General features: G+C 37.3%; 6 protein-coding genes across 7 annotated transcripts in view; 4 read left to right on the forward strand and 2 right to left on the reverse strand.

Annotated features, from left to right (window-relative positions):
* Window positions 1–57: 57 nt before the first annotated feature.
* Window positions 58–2,216, reverse strand: Rbbp5 (retinoblastoma binding protein 5). Its single transcript, XM_003702299.3, has 7 exons — window positions 2,037–2,216; window positions 1,932–1,957; window positions 1,684–1,856; window positions 1,383–1,611; window positions 855–1,310; window positions 374–782; window positions 58–303 (listed from the first exon to the last, which is right to left on the reverse strand). The coding sequence occupies exons 1-7, from the start codon at window positions 2,053–2,055 to the stop codon at window positions 218–220; spliced, it is 1,398 nt and encodes a 465-aa protein (XP_003702347.1). The 5' UTR covers window positions 2,056–2,216; the 3' UTR covers window positions 58–217.
* Window positions 2,217–2,384: 168 nt separating this feature from the next.
* mRpS29 (mitochondrial ribosomal protein S29) lies at window positions 2,385–4,131 on the forward strand. Its single transcript, XM_003702298.3, has 6 exons — window positions 2,385–2,539; window positions 2,653–2,976; window positions 3,082–3,174; window positions 3,249–3,385; window positions 3,442–3,789; window positions 3,858–4,131. The coding sequence occupies exons 1-6, from the start codon at window positions 2,524–2,526 to the stop codon at window positions 4,092–4,094; spliced, it is 1,155 nt and encodes a 384-aa protein (XP_003702346.1). The 5' UTR covers window positions 2,385–2,523; the 3' UTR covers window positions 4,095–4,131.
* On the reverse strand, window positions 4,114–6,455 carry ref(2)P (refractory to sigma P). The gene is made up of 3 exons (XM_003702297.3): window positions 5,866–6,455; window positions 4,856–5,781; window positions 4,114–4,639 (listed from the first exon to the last, which is right to left on the reverse strand). Exons 1-3 carry the CDS (start codon window positions 6,029–6,031, stop codon window positions 4,412–4,414), a joined length of 1,320 nt encoding a protein of 439 aa, XP_003702345.2. The 5' UTR covers window positions 6,032–6,455; the 3' UTR covers window positions 4,114–4,411.
* Window positions 6,456–7,347: 892 nt separating this feature from the next.
* On the forward strand, window positions 7,348–10,662 carry LOC105662182 (glutamate receptor 1). Its single transcript, XM_076538315.1, has 8 exons — window positions 7,348–7,660; window positions 7,784–8,295; window positions 8,371–8,697; window positions 8,761–8,923; window positions 9,043–9,251; window positions 9,373–9,462; window positions 9,523–9,695; window positions 9,901–10,662. The coding sequence occupies exons 1-8, from the start codon at window positions 7,489–7,491 to the stop codon at window positions 10,115–10,117; spliced, it is 1,863 nt and encodes a 620-aa protein (XP_076394430.1). The 5' UTR covers window positions 7,348–7,488; the 3' UTR covers window positions 10,118–10,662.
* An 82-nt stretch (window positions 10,663–10,744) lies between these two features.
* Window positions 10,745–15,253, forward strand: LOC100881048 (putative glutamate receptor). The gene is made up of 8 exons (XM_076538311.1): window positions 10,745–11,056; window positions 11,312–11,808; window positions 12,166–12,492; window positions 12,657–12,813; window positions 12,875–13,083; window positions 13,366–13,455; window positions 13,582–13,739; window positions 13,791–15,253. Exons 1-8 carry the CDS (start codon window positions 10,873–10,875, stop codon window positions 14,137–14,139), a joined length of 1,971 nt encoding a protein of 656 aa, XP_076394426.1. The 5' UTR covers window positions 10,745–10,872; the 3' UTR covers window positions 14,140–15,253.
* A 4,780-nt stretch (window positions 15,254–20,033) lies between these two features.
* The window catches only part of LOC100878180 (uncharacterized), a 30,352-nt gene continuing 26,155 nt past the window's right edge, over window positions 20,034–24,230 (forward strand). Inside the window, exons 1-2 of one of the 2 annotated variants that reach the window (XM_003702295.3) lie at window positions 20,034–20,328; window positions 21,962–22,136. The gene's annotated coding sequence lies outside the window, so the exon portion shown is untranslated. Of the gene's footprint in view, window positions 20,329–21,961; window positions 22,137–23,129; window positions 23,416–24,230 lie in introns of those variants that run through there. The other variant, XM_076538308.1, reaches the window with a different exon arrangement.

Consider the following 24,230-nt stretch of genomic DNA (forward strand, 5'->3'; position numbering starts at 1 on the left):
TGAAACATACATAGCTATATAATCAATATGTGCTAGGTCTTGTTCATTTATTAAATATACACATATAAAATTTGTTTATTCTAATATACATAATAACTTTGTGTTCTTAATACAAGTTTTCGATACAAAAACATGTAAGACTGAACAATATATATAAGAAACATTCCATAGGAAGTATTAAAGCATTTTATGACATATTTTATAAATATGATTCCAATTATTTTCCTTTTCTATGTTCCAACCGGGGCCTTCCTTTTTTTGTTGTAGGTTTATCTTTTCCTTTATTTAATAATGGATGAGTTTCTATAAAAGAACATATTTATAATAAACTGAATAAATCATTAAATATCTTAATGGGTGCAAAAGATCTTACCATCTACTGGTGCACCTTGTAAGTGAATATCATGAGAACGATGTTTCTTCATAGGTGGTTCATGTGGTGTTGTTTGATTATCTTCTGAATCTTCTACATCTGGTGATATTGGTAAAAACTGCAGTGAACCAATATCTTCCATTTCTTCATCAGAGCTACAGAATGCAGCCACTCTATCAATAGAAGCAACATCTACTTCTATCTCTTCATCCTGAGCTTCTTCACCTTGTACCACTGACTTATCTTCATCACTTAAATCAAATTCGCTTTCTCTTTCTTCATATTCAACATTTTCATCCAATTCTTTAAAGTCTGGTGCAAATGCAGACCAGTTTTCAACTTGATTTTGAGCCCAAATAGAAACAACACCGGACGAAATTGAAGCAATTATTGGTCTTACTGGATGCCACTGAAATAGAATAAATGTTCATGATTGTATCCTTAAATTTATCAATCATTTTAATAATCAACAAAAACTTACAACAACATCAAGTAATAATTCTCCTTTAGTTCCATGTAAGATTTTAACTAAATTTCCAATACTCTTTTCCCATACATATAAAGCATGTTGTCTTGCAGATCCAGCACATACATATTCTCCATCTCCAGAAAAACAACATTTTTTCCACATAGTTTTGTTAACAAGATCTTGTAGCTTTTGTATTGGCTCAGGTTCACCATCTTTTCCACAAGCTAGTACTTCAGTACTATCATATACACGAATAACTCTATCTGATGTATTTACTAAAAAGCAGGAACCACGTCTGGCAAACTCAATACTTTTCACAGCTGTATTACTAGCTGTACCTTGTGATATTTTATAAGAAGCTTTCACAGTTAAGGATTCTGCATCAAGAACTAGAATCCTACCACGTGCATTTCCAGTATATACATAATCTCCACGGCGATCAAAAGATGCAACTATATTTAAATCGCTCTAATTGTAAAATAAAAAGGCCTTGTTATTAAATATCAAACGTATTAAACAAATAATAAATTCATTACATACATCATCGTCAAGAGGTATAACTCTATGGGTGCCTTCAACATCAACCATTACTGCTGCATGTCTCATGGGACATACTAAAAATTTGTTAAGATTTCTTGGATGAAATTGTACTTTCAATATGGGAGAAGGAAATCTATATTTTTGATCACACTCTCCAGATAAAACATCCCATATGCAAACATTATTATCTGTAGAGGCACTTAGTAACTTATGTCCATTTCTGGACCAGCTATTTAAGGAAAATGATGGCATTGTATAATTGAGATACTATGATATTAGGGCCATATTTCAAGTCATTTACCTCAATGAGCACACTGGATGCACATGTGCACTAATAATTTTTGCAACACCTCGCGTTAAAAAATCCCAAATAACAATTCTACCATCATTACACCCAACAGCAAGAAGAGTTCCCCTTTTGTTAAATGTACAAGTAACTGCTAACGATATGCAATCTAATGTACCATCAAACTCCTAATGATTATAAACATTATAATATCAATAACATACAAAAAACAATTTATGATATATCCAGAATATATATCTTACCTCTGGGTAATTCTGACCGAACGATTCTACAAGAAAATAAAGAATGTTAATAATATTATAAATGTGTGATTATATTTCAAAATAAACTCTTTGAATTGAACATACCTAATAATTCCAAATTCATTTTTATTTCCTTTTATACGTATCTTGTATGTAACACAAGTTGCTCGAGAATTATTTTGCGACGGTGTTATTTACTTATAACTTATTGTTGCTTTCGTTTTTATTCTCTTCTAAACACAGAAGATGGCTAACTTATTATTATGCTTTTCATAGTAAAGCCGAATGTTGGTAACATGTATCTAGTTTCTAAGTTGAGGATGTATTTATTACTCCAAAAGAATATGATTAGATTTTTATTTGGAAATACATTATTTGTTATAGTAAACTATTTTTATTTGACAAAATAAATATGTATAATTAGCGAGATACAATAATTGTATAATTCTAATAGGGACATTTTCTGCATTGTGTGGAAGCTAATAGTAGCAGACGAGTTGCACAGCAAAAAATATGGCTGGCGGTGTTTTGTAGTGTGGTAACCTAATGTGTAATATACATAACAGTAATTATTCAAAAAATATAAATTAATATGATGTCATTTACTAGTAAGTTCACTTATTTTTTTAATTCAATTTTGTTTGTATAAACACTAAATCTTTACATTATATGTCGTTATATATATTTTCATCGATTACAATTGTAATGTGTATTGCATTAGGTTCGTTATTTACTAAACTATGCACCGCAACTGTGCGACGAACAGTAACAACCGCTGCTGTAAAAGAAATTCCAGAAGTAGATATTGCACCTTTTCGTGTATTGGAATCATACCCTCCTAATCATAATGAGAGGCATTTAGGTCGAATTTATACAGTGCCGGCCGAAATTACTGATTTAATGAAAGCTGAACTACCAAAAGAAACAAGAAAGAGAATTGATATTTTCAGAGAATTTGGAATAGTAGTTAGAAAACCTGCACTTGAACTGATATCATATTTGGAAAGAACAGATTACACAAAAGCTGTAAACAGATATGTCTTATGTATCCTTTTAATTTTATTTATTATATTTGAAGTAACTAAATTACTTCGATAGATATTTCATTTATTAATACATAACATTTTTAATTATTTTCACTATTTATTAGATGGTAGAGATGGTACAGGAAAAACAACAACATTGATACACTTAGTTCACTATGGTCTTGTAAAACAATTTGTTGTTATGCATCTACCATGGAGTAAGATACATGACATTTAATAATACAACATATGTTTGTAATAAATACATATTATATTTTTGTCTGTCTTTCAGTTTCTACTTGGTATAGATTCCCACTGGAAGTTCAAGAGTCTCCTTTAATACCAGGCCAATTAGATTTGCCTCAAGAAGCAGTATCATGGTTAAAGTACTTTAGTACTTTAAATAAATTGGCATTATCACAATATGATGTAAGTAACATAGAAATTTTATTTATTTTTAGAGTTTAATCATAATTGTTTTACAGCTGAAGGTTTCTAAGGATTATGTATGGACTCAACGAGAAAGTACAAAAGCTGGGGAACCACTTCTTAATCTTATACAGTTTGGAACGGAACGTATTAAATTTGCTTGTGGAGTTGTCAGTGCATTACTAGAAGAACTGAAAGCAGCAAGCATAGCAGGAAAATGTAAAACATTAATTGTTATAGATGGTTTTAATGCATTTTTTACTGGTCCTACAATGATACGAGATGAAAAATATAAATATGTACCACCTCAAAAGATATCATTGACAGCACCATTCTATAATAGTGTAAATTATGATTGGTGTAATGGTGCTGTACTTATATCATTAGATATAAGAGCAAGTAGGGTATGTATAGTAATTGAACAATTATGACTTATATGTAACATAGATCTACTAGTTAACTACATTTACAGGATAAAAGAGAATCTTTTTATCCTAAGTATTTACTGGGTAAAGAGGGATTCGAGTATTTAGATCCTTTTCTTCCCATACATACAGAAAATTATACTTCAGACGAGTATAAAAATATTTTAGAATACTATGAAGACAGAAAGTGGATTCGAAAATTTGGTCCTCAAGGGCAAAGAGAAATAGAACTGTTAACTAACAAAAATCCAATGGACATCTGGGAACGTTGTAAATCATTATAGGATTGTATATAAATAAACATTGTTACTAAGAAATTTATTTATTTTTCGTATTTGTTACATTTACTTAAATATTACTTAGATATTTTAGACCATTGCACAAAAACTTTTATTCTGGTTAAATGATGTTATATGCAGTATTAGTTTACTTCTATATCAAACCAAAAGGAATGTTTAATGTCTGCAATATCCCTATATCATATACTACTATATATTTTATATGTTTTTTATCTACATTTACTTTTAATTTTGTTAACAGAATAAAGAAAAAACAAGTATAAACTATTTCAAAAACTTTAATCAGATTTGAATCTCATTACTTATTTATTTGTATGTTGAAGCAAATCTAAAACTTTATTAATATTACCGTTTTCAGCTTCTAATAAGTAAGTCAGTAATCCGCCTTGATTTGAGAAACCCATTTTTATCATAGTTTCAACAGCTGTTTGAATTATTGGGTTTGAATGATATATTTTCGATTCTTCTGGTAGGCGAGGATAAATATTCTTCTGTGACGAGTTTGTTTCCAACGTTGGTGCAGATGGAATCTTACCGAACATAAAAAAAAGATTACAAAAAAAATGTATAAATATTACAAAATCTCGATTTATATTATTTAAATGAACCTACTGAACTGAATAGAATGCAGAAAATAAAAACTAGCAGAATATACGATGTGGGACTGAACGAAATAATCGGTACATTCGAAAAACGATTCTTTAACGGATCGGTCGATTGATTAAGGTTTCACTGTAATAACATACCTGTTTATCAGCTCCTTCATTTAAGTTAGATAAAACTGAAGATGCACGGCTAATTTCAGGACTTTCATTTTTATCTACAATGGTCCATTCATCTGCTGCTGTGGCCTTTGCGATAGAATCTTGACTTGTAATCGATGCAGAATCTGATGCAGATGCTTTGTCATCCTTTGCATCATCAAACATTTTGCTTTCTTCCCCAGAAAATTTGTTGCCGGTATCTTTACTTGTGGATTCATCTTCTTTATCTTCTTGCACCTTTTCATTATTAGGAGTTGAGGTTTTGGATTGGTCAGAATTAGCTTCAATAACAAACTCTACACCATCATTGTCAGTTTGATAAACTTTAACAAAAGTTTTAGAATTCTTGTCAGTTTTCTGTTTTGGTGTTTCTTTGGAAGGACCAGCATCATTAGTTGAGCATGGTTCATACTTTGATTCCAAAAAAGGAATCAAATATGGCATGTAAGTTTCCAACCAAGGTAAGATATCATAATTGAGTGGAAATTCATGACACTTTTTCTTTTTTCTTGAGTGCTCATTTGAGCTATGCTTCTTATTTGAATGCATGTCACCTTTTTTCAAAAATTTTCTCAAACAATAAACTAAACCTTGACTTTCATAAGCATGCATCGGTTGTGGCATACGGATCATATAATGCTGTGAATGTAAACTTTTTGCTTCACATTGTGCACACAAATCATAATCTTCACATTGAATACATTTGTATCGATATCCAATTACATCGCCATTACAGTTGTCGCAACATATACCAGGATGAACTACCTTTTCATTTTTAGTGCCTGATGGCTCTTCATTTTGCGATAATATTTTCACATAGAACTTACTAATGCTCAGTTGACTCATCATTTGATCAGCAAGTTTAAATTCTTCATTAGTTGATACTACAATTTCATCACCTTCAAGATCTGCAACAATGGAATATATTAAAATAAAATTTGATCATTGAATTTTCAATTACAAGGAATTTTCGTAAACATTAAAAATATTACCTTTCCAGGAAACAATAAAATTTCCATTATGCAATTCGGGGTATAGCTCCCATATTTTCGAGCAAAATAGCTCGAAATTGTACTGATTTCTGATAGTTTTAAATCTTCGAATTTCCTTGATGGTCGAATCATTATTTTGTACATAAACCTTATACATGTGTTCCATATTTTGTGTACACGTCAAATCCAGGTACAAATATTATGCAATTATAAATTCCTTATTTATAATGTTAAATACTTCCCTATATTTTATCCAAGTTTCGTATGTTCGTACAAATGTACTAAAAATATCACTCTCAACGATTCACACGTTCTTTCACAAAATTCTGCTTTCTATATGCTTAGTCGTCCAAACTGTTTCCTTTTTATAGGTAGCAATACGCGTATCTGTCAAACTTACTGTGCATAATGCAATATAAGATGGCGTTTCCGGTGACTCGATATCAATTGAACATTTTTCACCATTTTACAATTATGTTTCAACGAAATACTGTATAGACTGTGTATTATAAATCCTCTGCAATTTGTTATTAAACAATAAAGCTAAATGAGCTCTTCTAAACGCGCTTTTATGCGATTTAATCACGATGTTTTGCGAAACTTGTACAGCGCCATTTTTGAATGAGATGCGAAATTCGACAATAAGTCACGTGACGTCGATATGGACACGATGATTCACGATACATCGATTACATTCGAATCATCATTTCAAACATCGTTGCGTCACATTGTCTTGGACTTATTTATTATTTAAACTAATTTATTATTCAAATTCATTTATTATTTAAACTAATTACATTTATTATAATTTATGTTAGTTATTCGTTCTTATTGCTGTTGTTCACTTCTAGTAAAAAAACATTAGTTTTTCTAGAAACATCATGACTCGCGTTTATTTAATCACATTTCGTGTAAATAAGTATAACCCTTATAATATTAATTAAAATTAACACTTATGAGATTAATTTATGAAATTGAAACGTATTATCATGATATTTATTCTTTTCACATTTCTAAGCAAATATATCATCCTATTCATCCTGTTTGTGCAATTTAATTTAAAGGATTAGATTCGATCGTAAAATACTGTAGTTATTATAACATGAAATGTCTATACGTATACTCAATTATTAAGATGTAATTTTCTAATGGAATACAGACCGATATTATCGTTCGTACTACATGTACGTTGAAATTAACTTTCACGATATATTTATTAAATACAGATGCATAGAGACCTTTTAATAAAATTAAAATTAATATTTAATTTTTCACAATGCTCTTATTTGCATTGTGTTATTGCAAAATAATAAAACGATTATCACGTAGTTGCAATTTCTAAATTGATATCATTTCTTGATTGCACTAGTCTTATCATTGCAACATCGGTGCAATATCGATGTTATCGTTGCATTTAATATAGCATTGCGATCGTACCCAATTATATTTTTATGAACTTGAACTTTTCACGTTATTAGTACAACGCGTTTAAATATTTAATGTCCTTCTGCGTGAATTATCCACTGCAAAATTGATCGTCTTCAGTTGCAGGAATTCAGTCATGTTCTTCTTAGTCTTTCGCGACGTTCCACGCAACCACTTTCTACAAGTCTTGCGACCAAAATGCAACTCATCGTTTATTTAAATATCATCTTGTTGTACATTTGTTTACCAACGGTGCAAATTAGTAGTGATATGCAAGACATTATTTCGTTGATCAAGCAAGTTCGTAGGCATTATTCGGCCTCCTCCGTCTTCGTGTTGTTTCCGAGCAGCAATGAAACAGTTTTTGATGGTACGCTTTTCGTATAATATTTATTTCACGATTCTCAGACATCATTATAATAATAATTTCAACTGACACAATCATGATTAACATTTTTTTCGAATATGTGATATCCTTTTTCGTGTTTATTAGATATGGTAGTATCATACTCAGTACACGCATGGATTCGTGCGCTCCACAGCGAGCAGCTTACTACTCTGAGCATAGCGATCGCAGATATGAAATTGTTGGAAAATTTTTATTACAACGTCTCCCGTCCGATGGTCATCATCTTCTTCTTCGAATTATCGGCGCTTCGTAAATTTTCGCACAACTCGAAATTCTTAAAAATGTCCGCTTTCGCGTGGTTAGTTATATTCCAAACTATGATAATAAAAAGTAGCAATGATTACTGCCACAACCCTCGAGGAAACATTTTTCATCTGGCTTTCGATACAGAAATGTTAGTGGTATGTAATGGAGATAACGCGCTTTACGAGTGGTATTCCATCGATGGAAATACCACGGAAACCTTCAGACTGGCCAATTGGACCACCAACAAAGAAGATCCGACGTTGTCCACTATGCACCTGCTTACCAATTTAAGCTTGTACGACAGAAGAAATGATTTGAAAGGGACAGTTCTCAAGGGTGTTCTTGTCAAGGCAAGATATATTCCTAAATTCATGTGTCGTAATTTGTATCAAATATAAACATATGGGAATATCTTTCGTCCTCAGAATTCGTTACTGTACAATCCAAATCAGAATAAATCGGACGGATATTTTTCCACGATGATCGTCGAGCTTCAAAACTCTTTGAATTTCACGATAGAGATCGTAGCCAAATTATCGGAATTTGGAAGTTATAATACAACGACGAAACGCTGGGGAGGAGCGATGCATTACGTCGCAACAGGGATCGTAGACATCGGGGTGGCCGATTTTTCGATGACCAACAACAGACTGAATTACGTGGATTACCTGGTTCCTATTATAACAATTAGAACCTGTATGTATTTCAAACAACCGGATGCACTTGGGGTGAAATGGTTCGCCTACTTCAAAGTACGTTCTTAACGCGTGTTCCTGTGCTTGTGATCATTGTTATTAATTCATCACGTTCCTTAGGCTTTCAATTTCAACATTTGGAAGTCTTTACTTGTGGTGTTCATGATTTCTGTCTTTACGGTGGCGTTTATAAAGTCGCAGGTCCACTTGAAGAATTTCATGGGTCTAGTGTGCGACGAGTTTCTTCTGATTTTGGGTGTCATATGCCAGCAAGGACTTATAGGTAAAATTTTCAAATCTGACTGGCAATTTTCAAATCTGATCTATTGACTGGCACAATCTTTGAGGGGGGTGATTAGTCGAAGTGAAATCAATTTATTTCCCTCATAAAAATCTTTACAGAATTTCCACGGCATTCTTCGCTGCGAGTCGCATATTTCACCATACTGCTATCCGCCATCGTGATAATGTCCGCCTATTCGGCGTCTCTGATCTGCTTCTTAACAGCCCGCGTTCGCTACACGCCATTTCGCACGATCACAGAGTTCCTCGATGACGAAACTTATCGTATAATTGTCCTGAAAGGCTCTGCGGAATACGACACGTTTTTCGTAAGTTTGTTCGATAACGATATACTTTCACTCTTGCACTTTAATTTAAGTGTTACGTCGAAAGCATTGTGTGTCCCAACGGATCAAAAAGGAATAATTTATATCGTAATTTGATTTTCAGCTCTCGAAAGATCCGATAGCGACCAGAATCAAGAATATCATACTACCCATCGATGATCTGCCAATCGACATAGAAAGCGGATTCAAGAGAGTATGTTTTTACGCTTCTTCGAATATAATTTCCAATAAGAACTATTTTACCTGTTCACAGATTTGTGAGGATCCTAAGTTGGCGTTCTACACTAACTACAGTCCACAATTGGAGAAATTTGCGACCATTGTACAGATTCCGTGTCAAGTCACTTGTCTCGCTTTCGGTCGTGTGAACAGTTTGTCTTTGATCCTTCCGAAAGGTAGTCAGTACACCATGGCCCTGAATTTCCAGTCAGTACGCAAAGTATATGTAACGTCAAGTATATCACTGGCGTAACAAGGTTTTAGGAAAGTTGCAAATTTTGCCTGCGTCGACCATTTTGTTGTATAGTACTCGGGTGCACCTGCCTCTGCCTAGCTACGCCAATGATGCTTCCAACCAAGAAATATGTCGATTTACATATTATATGTTGATTAACATATTTATCTGTTACAGTTTGCATAAATTAATAAACAGCGGTATATTGAATCGATACAAGCCCGGCATGAGTTATGAGGAACAAAACAACTTTGAGCCTGTCGAATTCGGTAGCATCGCATCAGTGCTACTAATTTTGGGGGGCGGTGTTGTTCTAGCGTTTTTAGTATTACTTGTAGAGGTTTATTACAACAAGCGGAAAGCAATCAACAATTTTGTGAGCCGTACTCGTTAAAGCTGCTTTCTACGGTGATTAATCTTGATATCCTCTTTAGGGATTATTCTGTCTGAAAGTTAAAGACTGAAATCTTCTTACCTTTGTAACCATACCTGCAACCGAAGAAAGCCACCATAAGAAAAGAATGTCTATGTGTCCACTGTTTGTTGAATTTATCACACGTCTCCTTGAAGAAGATAAATGTCGACACAAGTCTTTACAACCAAGTCCACATATGTTGTATCTTTGATAAACGAAAAAAAAATTGTCGAAAGCATAATTCGAAATAAACTGAGAAATCAGAAACCTTGATGATCTATCACCACTATTACGGCAATCAACGCGTTAAAATAGTAGCTGTATTTTCCACCATCAATTTACCAGCACATTGGAGAACTGTTTGACGTTGCGAATTTATCGGGCGATAGCGATCGGTCAATCACAACCTGTTCGTTTTCTGCAACGAATGCGTGCATACATCCGTATCGGCGTCGATCTCCATACAATTTGTACGTTACTTGTATGATCGCTAAGCCGATACATAAACACAGTACATTATGTTCCTAATGAGACTATCCGCGTCCCTAGATTTAACTTCGATAAATACTAACAGCCGCGTCACGGTTTCGCTGCACTTTGGTTTAGTTACCATTGCACGCGGTTGGGCATCGCGAAAGCGAAAACAGTGTCGTTGCGGAAATTCTTGCACGTAAATTATCGAACTAAAATTTTATTCTCATGAATTAAACTTGCTGAATGAAATCAACCCCTTTATGGAACGATGTGACAAAATGGCGCAAATAATTTGCTACGTAATTATCACGATTTTATTGTTGCCGTCTGTTTCAACTTTCTCGATGAGCACGAAAGAAGCTTTCGACTACGTTCTTGTTATTATGGATGTTTACAAGTATTACAGAACGACTTGTATCGTGATCGTGCATTCCAATCGCACTGGTAAGTTTCATTCTTTTTTTTTTTTTAAATCATGTGAAAGTTTGGCATTCCTTTGTTAATTGGTGTTTGTTTGCGAAAACTAAGTAATGATTAATGGAAGGGATTGTAGGATTTCTGTGTGGGGTGAACATCGTTAGAGCTAGCAAGTCTAAAATTAGATGGATTCTAGAAATTTGAGAGCATGTGGAAATTTGTGGGTTTCAAAGTTTGAGAATGTGTTTAACTCTTTGCAAACGCAGATAATTATCGTTACAGATTTCGACGAGACAACACTGATGCATGTATGGTCTCGGTCTTTCTCCCGCAGGGGTATCCTGACCATGATCACAAGCTTTTCCGAGTTGTCACGCCAGATTAAGAAATACCAAGGTTACATCACGCGTCCACTTTACCTTGTCCTTCTCTCCACGAGGGAGACCATGGATGAGTTCGCGATGGCCACCAGACAGATCGATATCTCCTTTCCCGTCTGGTTCGTGATGTTCCTACCGTACCGAGAAAATCCTCTACGGAGAGTTTGCCAGAATCCCGACGGGAATCCCTTTAATTTGATGTTCAACACCGAAATGCTGGTGCTCTGTTACGATCTACCGATCCTGAAAGAATGGTACGCGTTGCGTGACAATCGTACCAGAATTTCCAACTTGGCCACCTGGAAACTTGGCGAGCCGATGCACATCACTGCGAAACTCAATTTTTACGGGAGAAGAAGCAACATGTTTGGGGAAACGATGCGTATTGCGATCGTCGAGGTGACGTTTGACGAATTGTGGACGAATTCTGTTACTATGATTTTATTTTTTATAATTTCATAGTTCAAAACTTTTGAAGTTTGAGGACCTTGAAGGCTAGCTTGAAGTCTTTAATGAGACTCACCTAAGAGTCTAGGTTTCAAGGTCTAAGGTTTTAAGATCTAACCCCAAAGTTTCAAAACCTTAAAGTCCCAAAGCCTACACAAAATTTCTAAATTATCAATGTCTTAAAATTACAAAACCTTAAAGCCTTAAAGCAAGGTCCTATACCCTTTAAACTTCGAAAGAAAGCCTATCAGATGCCCTACGTTTTATATCGATAAGTCTAAAATTTCAAGAGTCCGTCTGGAATTTCAGAAGTCCTCGTTCGTCGCGATGCAAAATGGCGAGCTGACGTTGTTTTTTGGCCGCCTGGTGCAGGAGTTGGCGAAGTTGATGAACTTCACGGTCAAAGTGACAGAGAGCATGACGAAATACGGAGCTTGGAGCAAGGAGGAAAAAAAATGGACGGGCATAATAGGCGAGGTGGCCTCGAACAGGGTCGATTTTGGCGTGTCCGAGTTCAGTCTCAGTAGCCAAAGGTTGGACGTGGTGGACTTCACCGTGCCGTTGCTCCTGTCTCGGCACAAGATATACTTCAAGAAACCCGATGTCTCCGTCGTTCAGTGGTCCGCCTACTTCAAGGTTCCCTTTCCGTACAGAATACTTGATCATCCTACGTTTGATTTATAATTAGCGCGTGCTAGTAAATGGGGCATCTTGTGGGCGATGAAAACACGGTTCCGATCAACGCCTGCAATCGATTCGTTATTAATAAACAGCTTCTTAATACGGAACGATGTTTTCAGACGTTCCATGTGGACATTTGGATCGCCATTATATGCATAATCGTGTCGTCCCCCATTTTGTTGGCGATCATCAAGACGAAGGGTCGCGTGACGATGCAGGTCCTGTCCGATAATTATATTTACGTTTGGGGAATATATTGCCAGCAAGGGTTGGCAGGTAAAAGTTGGCGGGTTTAGATTGCGTTTCGGTTCAAAAGTAGTTATATACTCTTTTGCAGAATTTCCGAGCGAGACTTCGATGCGATTAGCCTTCCTATCGATTTTTGTGTCAGCCTTAGTTACACTGTCGGCTTATTCCGCTTCTTTGATCAGTTATTTAACGGTCTCCACGACTAGTTTGCCGTTTTCCACGCTGGAAGGATACGTGGCCGATGGATCTTACCAGCTGATCGCGTTAGAAAACAGCGCGGACTACGACATGATAATCGTAAGATGGCGATACTGCAATTGCAAGAAAGCACCTTCTAATTTATATGAAATAATCATCTCGAACAAGTTATTTAAATAATGTATTATTTCAACTACCTTATACTTGTTTCATCAGATGAAGAAATTTAAACAAAGCATTCTCCAGTAACTTTTTATTGAACAAATTACAAATAGTCTAACACGAAATATTATAATAAGACGACCTTTTAATTTGAGTGAATTATTAAAGAATCTTCAGAAGTCGAAATAATTGAAATAATTTTTTAAAATGATATTTCAGTCCTATAAACACGGTGTAATATCGAAACTGAAGAAACTGTTGAAGAAGAAGCAAGATTTAGCCCCGACGGTGTACGAAGGTTTCTTGAAAGTACGATTCCCAGAACTATCTCGTATGCAGTTGCATTTATTCAAATGCTTTATCTATCATCTGCTTCAAAATCTAAATATTTCCTGGACCTTTTAACGAGATCTATTTAACTGATCGAATCCGTAGGTCTGTTCCGAGAAAGTGGGCTTTTACGTAACCAGGGCATTAAAAGATGCCATGGGGTCCATGCCCTGTGAAGTTGTCGACATAGATGCATCCACGTTCGACAGCATGGCTCTCGTCCTGCCGAAGCATAGTCCGTACACAAACATCATAAATTACAAGTAAATATCGCCACCACCGCCTTATCTTCTGTTCGTAACAAACATTTTTAGTTTGCAGTGGTTCAAGGACAACGGAGTACTTAATAAATTAAAGAACACGTATTTTAAAAGAAACAGATCCAACGACAGCTGGTTCAGCAAAGTCTCTTTGGACAGCATCGCACCAATTTTAGCTGTACTAGCTGGTGGAATACTTTTGGCCTGTTTCATGCTGTTGCTGGAGAAACAGTATTGCAAGAGCGATAAACTCGGCTGGATTTATCGATTTTTATTTTGTAGAACATACGCCGAGCGAAATCTCGACGCGAATCGAAGTGTGCAACGGGGACAGGTTGCAAGGTTCGTGAAAGGCAAAAGATCAAACAACGATTACAGCAATTACTATGGACAATATGAATGAAGTTAATGAGAAGGTTCATTAATAAACATTTATTTTTTGAGCAAAAGAAGGTCGTGTTCAATCCTGGATGGACTCGATTTCTGCATTCAAAAATTCTTAAGCTTCAGTTCACTTTGTTCCCAAATTTCCAAATTTTACAGATTCCCAGATTTCCAAATTTTAAATTCCAAATTTCCTCAAATCTTTATCTCTCAAATTTCTACATCACCGAATTCATAAATTCCCAAATTTCTACATTTGCAAATAATTGCAAGTTTGCAAAGTTTGCAAGTTTGCAAAAGTTCTGACTTCCAAATCTTTCAACTTGATTTCACACAGTTTGTTTAATACCTAGTTCATCAAGCACCGATGCCCGCGAGCTTCCAGGGCACCCGATCTGCCCATCACCGTTCTGGTCTCGTTAATTTGTTCCATGGCTCTATTCAGTGCGTGAAATCGCTTTCACTTCATGCCACGGTAACATCGACGTGTAATTAGTTGCAAATTTCCGCATATCGTTTCTCCCGCGAGCATTTCAGTTCGATTCAATGAACCTTGCGATCACGATTCGCGATTGTTGCATTAGTCACCGTTTATAATTCGATTCACGGCTCGTTCAAAGGCTATTGAAATCCCAGCAAAACGTTCTGTTACCATGTGGGTACAGTCGTGAAAAATCATTCGAGTACCAATATTGTTAAAAGGTTATGAATAAAGATATTACGAAAGACGAGTAGTAGTTGCATAATGTAATTATCGGAGGATCGTGTCGGAGACGAAGATGTACAGATTTCGTACGAGACGTTTGACCTACGACCTTTTGGAGAACTATTCGACCACCTTCCCACGTGAATCAACCAGCAGCATCTGCTTGTTGGCAAAACCACAGGGCCCCCGTTACTTTTCCCGCATCCTCCAACACAGACGTGGAAATTATACTTCGATCCGTGAGAGAACGCAGTAAACATTGTTTCAGATTTTAATCGCGCCTTGAATTTTTCATGGAGGTCGACGATCACCGGTGACGATGCGGTGAAACGCAGAAGAGATATCTCGTAATCTAATTGAGGTTGGATAGGGAGCTTCCGATCGGAGGATTTGGATATTCGGATATGGAAATGTGAACTAGTTTAGTATCTGGGTACATTTGGATATTTAAGAATTTGAACAATTGCATTTTTTAAAAATTCCAACATGTGAACTTTAACACTAAACCTACCGACATATAATGTGTACTTAATTTGAAATTAAAAATGAAGTTAAAAAATAAATAAACAAATGACGAAACATAAATTGGTACACACATTTGTTCTTTATCTTAATGAAAATCAATGTTCATTTCAAGGAATGTACTTTAACAAAATGTGTACCTTATAATAAGAAACTTGTGGGGCGGTCATTTGACCAGTTTGGTAGTTTCGGTGTTAAACACTCGAAACTTACATGTGAATTTAAAAGATGAGATGACTCTTGAAAGTTCCTGAATTTGCAAAAGAATTATCTGAGATAAATTCTGGTTAGAAAATGAGAGTCCTGAAAGCTCTTGAACTTCCAAAAGAATTATCTGAGATATCCTAAATTCTGATCAGAAGATGAAAGTTCTGAAAGCTCCTGAATTTCCAAAAGAATTATCTGAGATATCCTAAGCCTTGGTTAGAAAATAAGAGTCCTGAAAGCTCTTGAATTTCCAAAAGAATTATCTGAGACATCCTACATTCATCCCTTATTTCACACAAGGTCATTTGTACCTATATTCTTGCAAAGTTACGCCGATGTAACATTCATTCGAAGGGAACCCAAGTTCACAGGTAAACAAAGGTGCAACGGCAGACGGTCCTCAGGCATAAAACCTCGGCGTGACCGGAAACAGACGAGCACGCGTTGCGTTTCCGTTTTCCGTACGAGCGGAAGTGACCTTTGGCTCATTAGAAAAAAGTTTCACGCACACGGCTGTCGTCAAACTTATGCACGTAAAGAATCCGAGTGTGTGTTTCTCGAGCATCGGAAACCGCAACATGTTCTTGTTGCTTTCTCGAGGAGGCTCGATTAGTCGCGAAACGTTAATGTCGAGCGATCTGTGATCTCATCTTCGAGACGAGGTGATCTCGAGTTTTTTTCGATGGTCGACGCAAAGAACCGGATAACCTTGAAATCGGCGCGCAAAATAAGCTTCGACAGGAATCGACCGCCTTCGATATGACCGTTGCTGGTCAAGATCGTTAATTGGAAACGACAGGCTGAATTTTAGACACTGGACACCGCTTACAATGTTCGTCCAGATGGTTGCATTTCCGAACGACCTCGGGATTCTACGTTTCGAATGCACACCGCGAACGATCGATCTTGATCGGTATTCTCCCTACTTCGAACGGAGAATCTATTTAGCTGTTTAGTCGCCGTGCACGTGGCAGTCATTGTTGGCAGGTTGTGTCATCTCTGGGCTTGTCTAGAATGCCATTATTACGGCGGATCGTTCGGACTGCCGCCGGTAACAATGATAGTCGAGAACGATTGCGAACCAGGAAACAATAATGCTCGCCGATAATGACTATTGTCAAAGAGCAAACAATGATGCATGGACCGGGTTCGCAGAAAGTTTTACGGAGGAACGATGTCTAAACAGGGCCGTATTAGAAGGACGTTTGGGTTAATTAAATTCGTACATTCTTATTCTGGAGTTCGCTGAAAATAGAAATCGCTTGAATTTATGTAGATACGAGGACATTGTCATCGAGTCTTAAAGACACTGGTACTCAAACAGGTACGTTTTTGAAAGACTCAGCTGCAGAACTCCATAATGTTATGCTACCAATATGAATAAATTTATCCATTCACTAATTCGATTACTAAAATTAAGTTTCAAATAACTTACACAGGTAGTGAAGAACCGAAATAGTCAAGAACCGATATCTTCCTATGCGTCTACATTAAGAAACAAGTATGTCATCTTGCAATTATAAGCGCAATTTCTTGTCCCATCCCAAGAGGAAGGAAACAGAAAGTAAGAGCGCAGATTGCGCCTAATTGAGGTTACGTCTCCCGGTAAATGCGGCCCTGTGCGTAAGCGGCTGATGGCGTGGCCCATTGTAACAAGAACAAGACTAAGTCCGTAATGTCGCAGGCAGGAAAGGAAAGATTTAAAGATTTACACGTCTGTAGGATGTGATGTGCTACGGTCTAACAGTCGGACATTCTCTCGTGGATGTTATTACACGGTTGCACAGGGCGCGTATAAATCTTCGCTCTTTCAGAGAAGTTGTAGGAACAGGGACGATGTATCAGCGGTTAGGCACGTTCTCCTGAGGAACAACTTTATCGTGGAACGAGGAGAACGTTGTTGCGTTGATCCGTTTGTCTCGTAAATCCAACTCGACCAGACTCATTACTGCCACCGAATACGTGGGTGGGTATTAGCGTTATATCCACTGGCTGGACACTTCTGAAACGTGTGATGGTGGTACTTGGCGTCGGGGTTTTGACTTCTGGGGAGGTAGGGTTTTGGGAGTGTGGGAATTTGGAGATGTAGGGATTTGGGGATGTAGGGATTTGGAGATGAGGGGATGTGGGGATGTGTGGATTTGGGGATGTGTGGATTTGGGGATATGTGGATTTGGGAATACGGGGATGTGGAGATGTGTGGATTTGGGGATGTGTGGAATTGGGGATGTGTGGATTTGGGGATGTATGGAATTGAGGATGTGTGGAATTGAGGATGTGTGGATTTGGGGATGTGTGGAATTTGGGATGTGTGGAATTGGGGATGTGTGGATTTGAGCATGTGTGGATTTGGGGATGTGTGGATTTGAGGATATGTGGATTCGGGGATGTATGGAATTGGGGATGTGTGGAATTGGGGATGTGTGGAATTGGGCATGTGTGGATTTGGGGATGTGTGGATTCGGGTATATGTGGATTTAGGGATGTGTGGAATTGGGGATGTGTGAAATGGGGGATGTGTGGAATTGGGGATGTGTGGATTTGGGCATGTGTGGATTTGGGGATGTGTGGATTTGAGGATATGTGGATTCGGGGATGTATGGAATCGGGGATGTGTGGAATTGGGGATGTGTGAAATTGGGGATGTGTGGAATTGGGGATGTGTGGATTTGGGCATGTGTGGATTTGGGAATGTGTGGATTTGAGGATATGTGGATTTGGGAGTATGTGGATTTCTGGATGTAGAAATTGGGGGATGTAGAAATTTGGGAATATAGGGATGTTGACGTATAAGACATTTACGAATATGGAGCTTGGATCATACGAAGGTTTGGGTACATAGGAATTTGAGAACATAGGTATCTAAGAATATGTACACACGAAAATACTTAATTCCTTAGAATATGAAGCTATGGCCATTTAAAATTCATCCATTTGAAAAATCAAAACAATTGCTAATGCATTACATAAACTTAAAAACTTAAAAATTCCAACCTACAAAAATAAAGAGATCCATAATTGAGAAATACTAAACTTAAAAATCCACATATTTGGTCCCCCAAAATGGAATGTAAACGGTGGGAGAGCCCTCTCCGAGCTACTCCTTATATAGCCCTCAGGAAGGAAGCATATGCTGCATCTGAATGTACTTTAGTACCTCAGCTGCACATGTGTACGCGCACGTTGCGCGAAGGTTTAATTAAATTAGTACACGCGTAATTGCAGCCGGTGATTACGATCGTTAGCTCGCTACAAGGTCGGCTGACTTCGAAAGTTGAAAGATACAGAAAGAGAGGAATAATTTCGTTGAATATAGCACCAGTTTTTTGTAATTATTCGGGTCGTGATTATACAATTTTTTGCAATGTTAAACTTCAGCGTCGTACCATTTTTAATTAAAATATCTTTCGCAAATGTGTTTCTTTCTATTTCTTTTTTCAGTGTTTTTTTGCGGTGTCTATATTCAGCAACAATTTATCTTTCGATATATCGGAGTGATATCTGAGTTAATGGTGGCTATAACAGCGGTTCTCAACTTTAGGTAAATCTCAATTTTACTCAACTTCAGATTTTAAATTTGTGTCGAGTGAAAATTCATTTTTGAAAGGTTCGTTAATTGAGTTGAGAGATGATTTGGGATTTGTGGATATAGGACTTTAGGGATTGGTGTAGAAATGGTAGTGGATATTTAAGAATCTTTGAATTTGGGGACCTACGGATTTGAGGAACTTTGGACTTGAGGAACTTTGAATTTGGGAACGTTTGCATTTGGCAGATTTTAGGATTTCGAGATCTACGGGTTCTGAAATTTAAGAGGAGCTATAAACTTAGAGATCTAAGGATTTGGTGGTCCCAGTATCTGAAGCTCTGCGTATTTGATGATCCAGGAATGTGAAAACCTAAAAATTTGGAGAACTTGAGATCAAGAGATCTACTTTTCTATTCAAGTTTTGTAGATCTAATGTAAATTTGAGAACCCAGGAATTCAAAGACCCGGAGATTCAGAGTCAAAAAACTTACAAATTTAAGAAACATAAAAATGTCAAACCTGCAAAATTATATCACGTAGACTTGAGACCCGTCTAAAAAAGTGTCTCCCAGATTTATAGATTTGAAAACTAAAGAAACTAAGAAAATTTTGATCCTCCATCAAGGAGGTCCACACAGCAGCCAAAACAGGTGTTCCCATCTCATTCATACACACTTAAAATCTTGTCGAAAGGTTAGAAGTTTGTCACCGGCATCAAACAACATTTTACATAGGTTCGAGTAAATTTGACAATTGTCTCCTTTCCTCCTGTTCAATGCCAGAGCGGTATCTGCCCACGTATACCGGGTGTCGCGTGGGTGTACGCTCGTGCTCCACGCGTGCAGATGGTGGGGATCCTCCGGTACTCGAGTGGCTCGCATGGAATGGAAAGGAAAAGAGGTGGTGTACCTACAGCTGTGCCGTAAACGCGATTACACATTTCGTCGCTGGCAAACCCATTCAGTGCTCCTTACGGCACGAAGGAACTTGGTACTGGTCGTCGCTGTTGCTTCGACGCCGGTCGACGCGTTTCTGATGGCGACGCTGACTTTCAACCGGAATTCGATCACAGGAGAACAGGAAATCGCGATCGGTCTCCGTAACTGCCTATAGTTTAGAATCACGTGCTTCTGATAAAAAAAAAACAGAGTCGTTCCGTGCTAACTGTACGATTGATGTGAAAATTCTATTGTGCGGAAATCGTTTGCTTGAAGGTGCGCGCAGCTGTTCTCGAAGGATACTGGGTGAGTTTTATTTGGAGGGCTAAGATTTAGAAGGGACGGATTTAGACAAGTGGAGGACTTCTGGGATTTTGGGTACTATTTTAGACTTTATTTGGAGACTTTGGGACAGTGAGACTTTGAGGTTTTGAAACTTTGAAACTTTGGAACTTTGGAAAGTACCATTTTAAAATTGTGGCGCTGTGTGTCTGCAAAATCTATAAATCTTGAAACTTTGAAAAGTTGAGACATTGAGACCTTAATATCTTGATACGTTGAGACTTTTGGTTATCAGAATATTTTGTAATTTTATATTTTTAAGATCTAAGAATCATACAAACTAACATCGAATATTTGAACCAGAAAAATCATAACCTCAAATAAAATTATTATCCTTCATAATCCACGGTATCTGTAAATGAAAAATGTTCTTAATAACCTAAACATACATGCATTTTGCTACATCAAATTTTTCATGGTCAATTTATCCCTACGTTTACTTCACCGTTCCACAGCACCAAGTAAATATTTTATACAGCACAAGTCCTCGAGATTTTATCAATATCTAAGTAAAAATAGAATGTTTCTTACACTCGAGAGTTCCCATCTTCTCTTGCTATGGGATCGGTCTAGTTTACGGAGGATGGCTGTCACTAGTCGAAGGAAGCAGATCCGCTAAGTTCTCAACATAAATATGTATACCCAGCGAGATCCTCGTTCCGCGATAAAACAAGGAAACCACGGAAGGGTTATTGAAGACACGCAATTATGTTTCACGATCGAAACTGTAGCTTATGGTAGCCGATAATCAGGGACGCATCAACCGTTAAGCAAAATAAGCACGTGCTTCTTGCATCAGGTATAAAACTGCGAATCACTGAATTTATTGTGGATTCTAGTTCTTCATGTTCTGCAATTTTTATGTTTGAAAAATTATTTTCTGAGAAATTGTTAAGTATTAAGGTTTCTAAAGTATTAACGTTCTGAAGTAAAATGGTCTGAGCATTTATTTAATGGTCAAAATTTTCACAAAATGGTCAATAATTTTCATATTTAAGGAAATCTCAAAGTTTGAAAATTAGAAAATTCCAGGATCACTACATTTTAGAATATGAAATAATAAAAAAAATTCTAAAGCACTTAAATTTCTGAAAGTATCGAATTTTTCTAAATTCTGAAGTCCCAAAATTCCACAACCTCAAGATCTCTACATTCCAAAGTTCTAAACGTCCCAAAATTCCAAAGCTCCAACCTCCAAAGAGTTCCAAACCTCAGAACTGCCCACTTCACAAAACTGTAAAACCCCATAACTCCCAAACCCCCAACACCCAAAACTCAATTTCTAAAACCCCAGAAAAAATTTGAATCGAATACCCACTAAATATCAGAGATTAGTCCCTGGCGATGCCATAGTTAATTAGCTGATAATTGACAATGGGAAAAAGGGTTATGCAATAGAAAGAAACGGTAGCCATCGAGATGTAAACAATATTGTATAATGTTGGAAGCGTGGTAGTTTCGCGGAAAAGGCTACTAAAGCGCAACGACAAAGGCGAACGCGTGGAGAAAGGGAACGGATGCGTGTAGCTGAAAAGCAATAAAGTATGGTTGTGGCATTCTTTTAATGGAAAATGCATGAACTGTTTTTCTGTTGCAGAGCTAACGAGAGAGTAGTTTCCGTTATTAGAGTTCCACGACGAAACGGGACGAGAGGCATAATCAGGCTGCGATATCGAAGATAGTTGCGTTGCAGGCTTGTTACGAGGACGAGGTTATTTACCGGGTATCTTCGAGTGTCCTCTTCCTATCATAAAACGCTGCCAACGGAAACGGTACGTAAATCGTTATTTACGAGGTTGCTCAAAGTTATAAGTACTGTTACTATTTAGTGAAAAATATTCTGAGAAAAGTTCACAGTACAAAAAGTAAATTGCCCTTTTTATGGAAAGCGTCTTAACAAAAAATTTTAATTAGCTAATTATGACAAAAACTTTATGGTCAATTCTTGTGCCCTGATTAATTAGCTGGAAAATTCGGACTTTCATGGAGATAATGAGATTGCTAATTAAATTTTTATCAACACACTCTGACAATGGTTGAACCATGGAATTTACAAGTGGTTTATATAAACCATATTTATATGAGAATGTGCCAGCCCTTGAGAAGCTACTTCAAGATTCATAATTCTTAAGCTCAATTGTAATTAGCAGATAAAAATAATTTTCATAAGTAACCTTATAATTTTCACAACCAAAAAGCCGTACTGTTTGTACACTTATAATATAACCATAATAACAACATAAAACATCTTTCCACAGTTCTAATTTTTCATAATCATATTCTCTATGATCATACTCTACAAAACAGTGAAGGTTTCATGTTACGAAAAGCTTTCATAAAATGGCGGGACAACACATTGCATATAAAATGGTCGATAAAATGGCGGGAATTTCCATAAATCGTCTAAAAACGAAGGAAGCTAATTTCGTCCAGTAGCACAGCACCGGAAGCTGCGATAGAGGCCGTTCCGATCGTCCTCCTTATCGACGAACAATTTCCTGAAGCTAATCTAGTCAGAAATCATGTGGAGCAGAGGAGACAGTGTGAGATTTTACAGGGCTTACGCCACTTGCCGTGACTAATTGATGAATAGCCGCGCAAAAACGATCGCAGCCAAGTTGGCGTGTACGGAATTGCAGATTCAACAAGTGGCGCGGTTCGAACACGAATCGAAGGAAGAGGAGGTCGTCGATGTTGTTGTTGCGTGACGCGTATCGCGGCGAGATTTTTGCCTTCTAAACGAAGCTTGGAGGCGAGAAATGACGACTTCTTTGCTGGTAACCGCAGGAATCGATGAGCAACGCCGTGTACGCGGCTCGTTATTTAACTCCGAGTTATTCGCAGCATCTCCGTCCGATAGGCGACCGCAGAAAAGTGAACGCGGCAACGCGTGTTACGTCGTGTACGCGCACAGGAAAATGATATCGTTTGCAATCGAGCAACTTGAAGAGGATAGCTTCTCCGATCACCGCAAGAACGTATCGTAGTTACGGAGAGTCGTTTTTAATGTTGATTGCCTCGTCGATATGTGAAACGGTCGTCGTCATTGGCGTAAGTAGGATTTTTAAAGAGGTTTTACTTCCACATTACAGTCGCGCTAAATCATCGAACGCACTTCTGTTGTATTCGACCGGTTGTATTCTGCAAGCGTTCAATTTGACGTAAGTTGCATTCTGCACACGTACCATGTGTTCTCGCCACGTTAAATTTGGCGTAGGTTGTGCGTTAAATTCAGTAGTGATATTTTCCATACGTTGAATTCTCGCAGGGTTGAATTCAGTGTTGTTCAGGAGTTGAATTCGGTACAAGTGGTATTCTATGCTTCGACTCGGCACGCGAATTTGGTACGATTGTATTCTCCACACGTGGAATTCGGCACGAGTGGTATTCTACACGCGTTAGATTCGGCACGTGTATTTGACGCCAGTTGTATTCTCTACGCACTGAATTTGTCTCGAATTGTATTCACGCTTTGAATTTGGTACCGGCTTTCTCACTTATCGTATTCGTCATTGAATTCAACACGAATTGTGCTCTCCACTTGTATTCTCATTATACTCATCACGAGTTCTGTCGCCAACCTATGTCGAGTTCCGTCCCCACCTATGTGACATATCCTCAAATATGTCCCAAAGGGACCTCACCAAGCTACGCCACTGTCTCGAAGACAAAGACAAAACAGCGAATGTTACATAACAGATCACGAAGCAAGCGAACGAAGATATATACAGCATAACAATTGCGACTCGATCGACGTACATACACGGCACAAAGCAGCTCGATCAATCCTAATCGAACGTAAGAACCGTTCCGTACGATTGATCTCGACGTCCATTTACGGCGGCAGGGAACGTCAACTGTCACCC

Source organism: Megachile rotundata, chromosome 12 (assembly GCF_050947335.1).
Source record: "Megachile rotundata isolate GNS110a chromosome 12, iyMegRotu1, whole genome shotgun sequence".
NCBI lineage: Eukaryota > Metazoa > Arthropoda > Insecta > Hymenoptera > Megachilidae > Megachile > Megachile rotundata.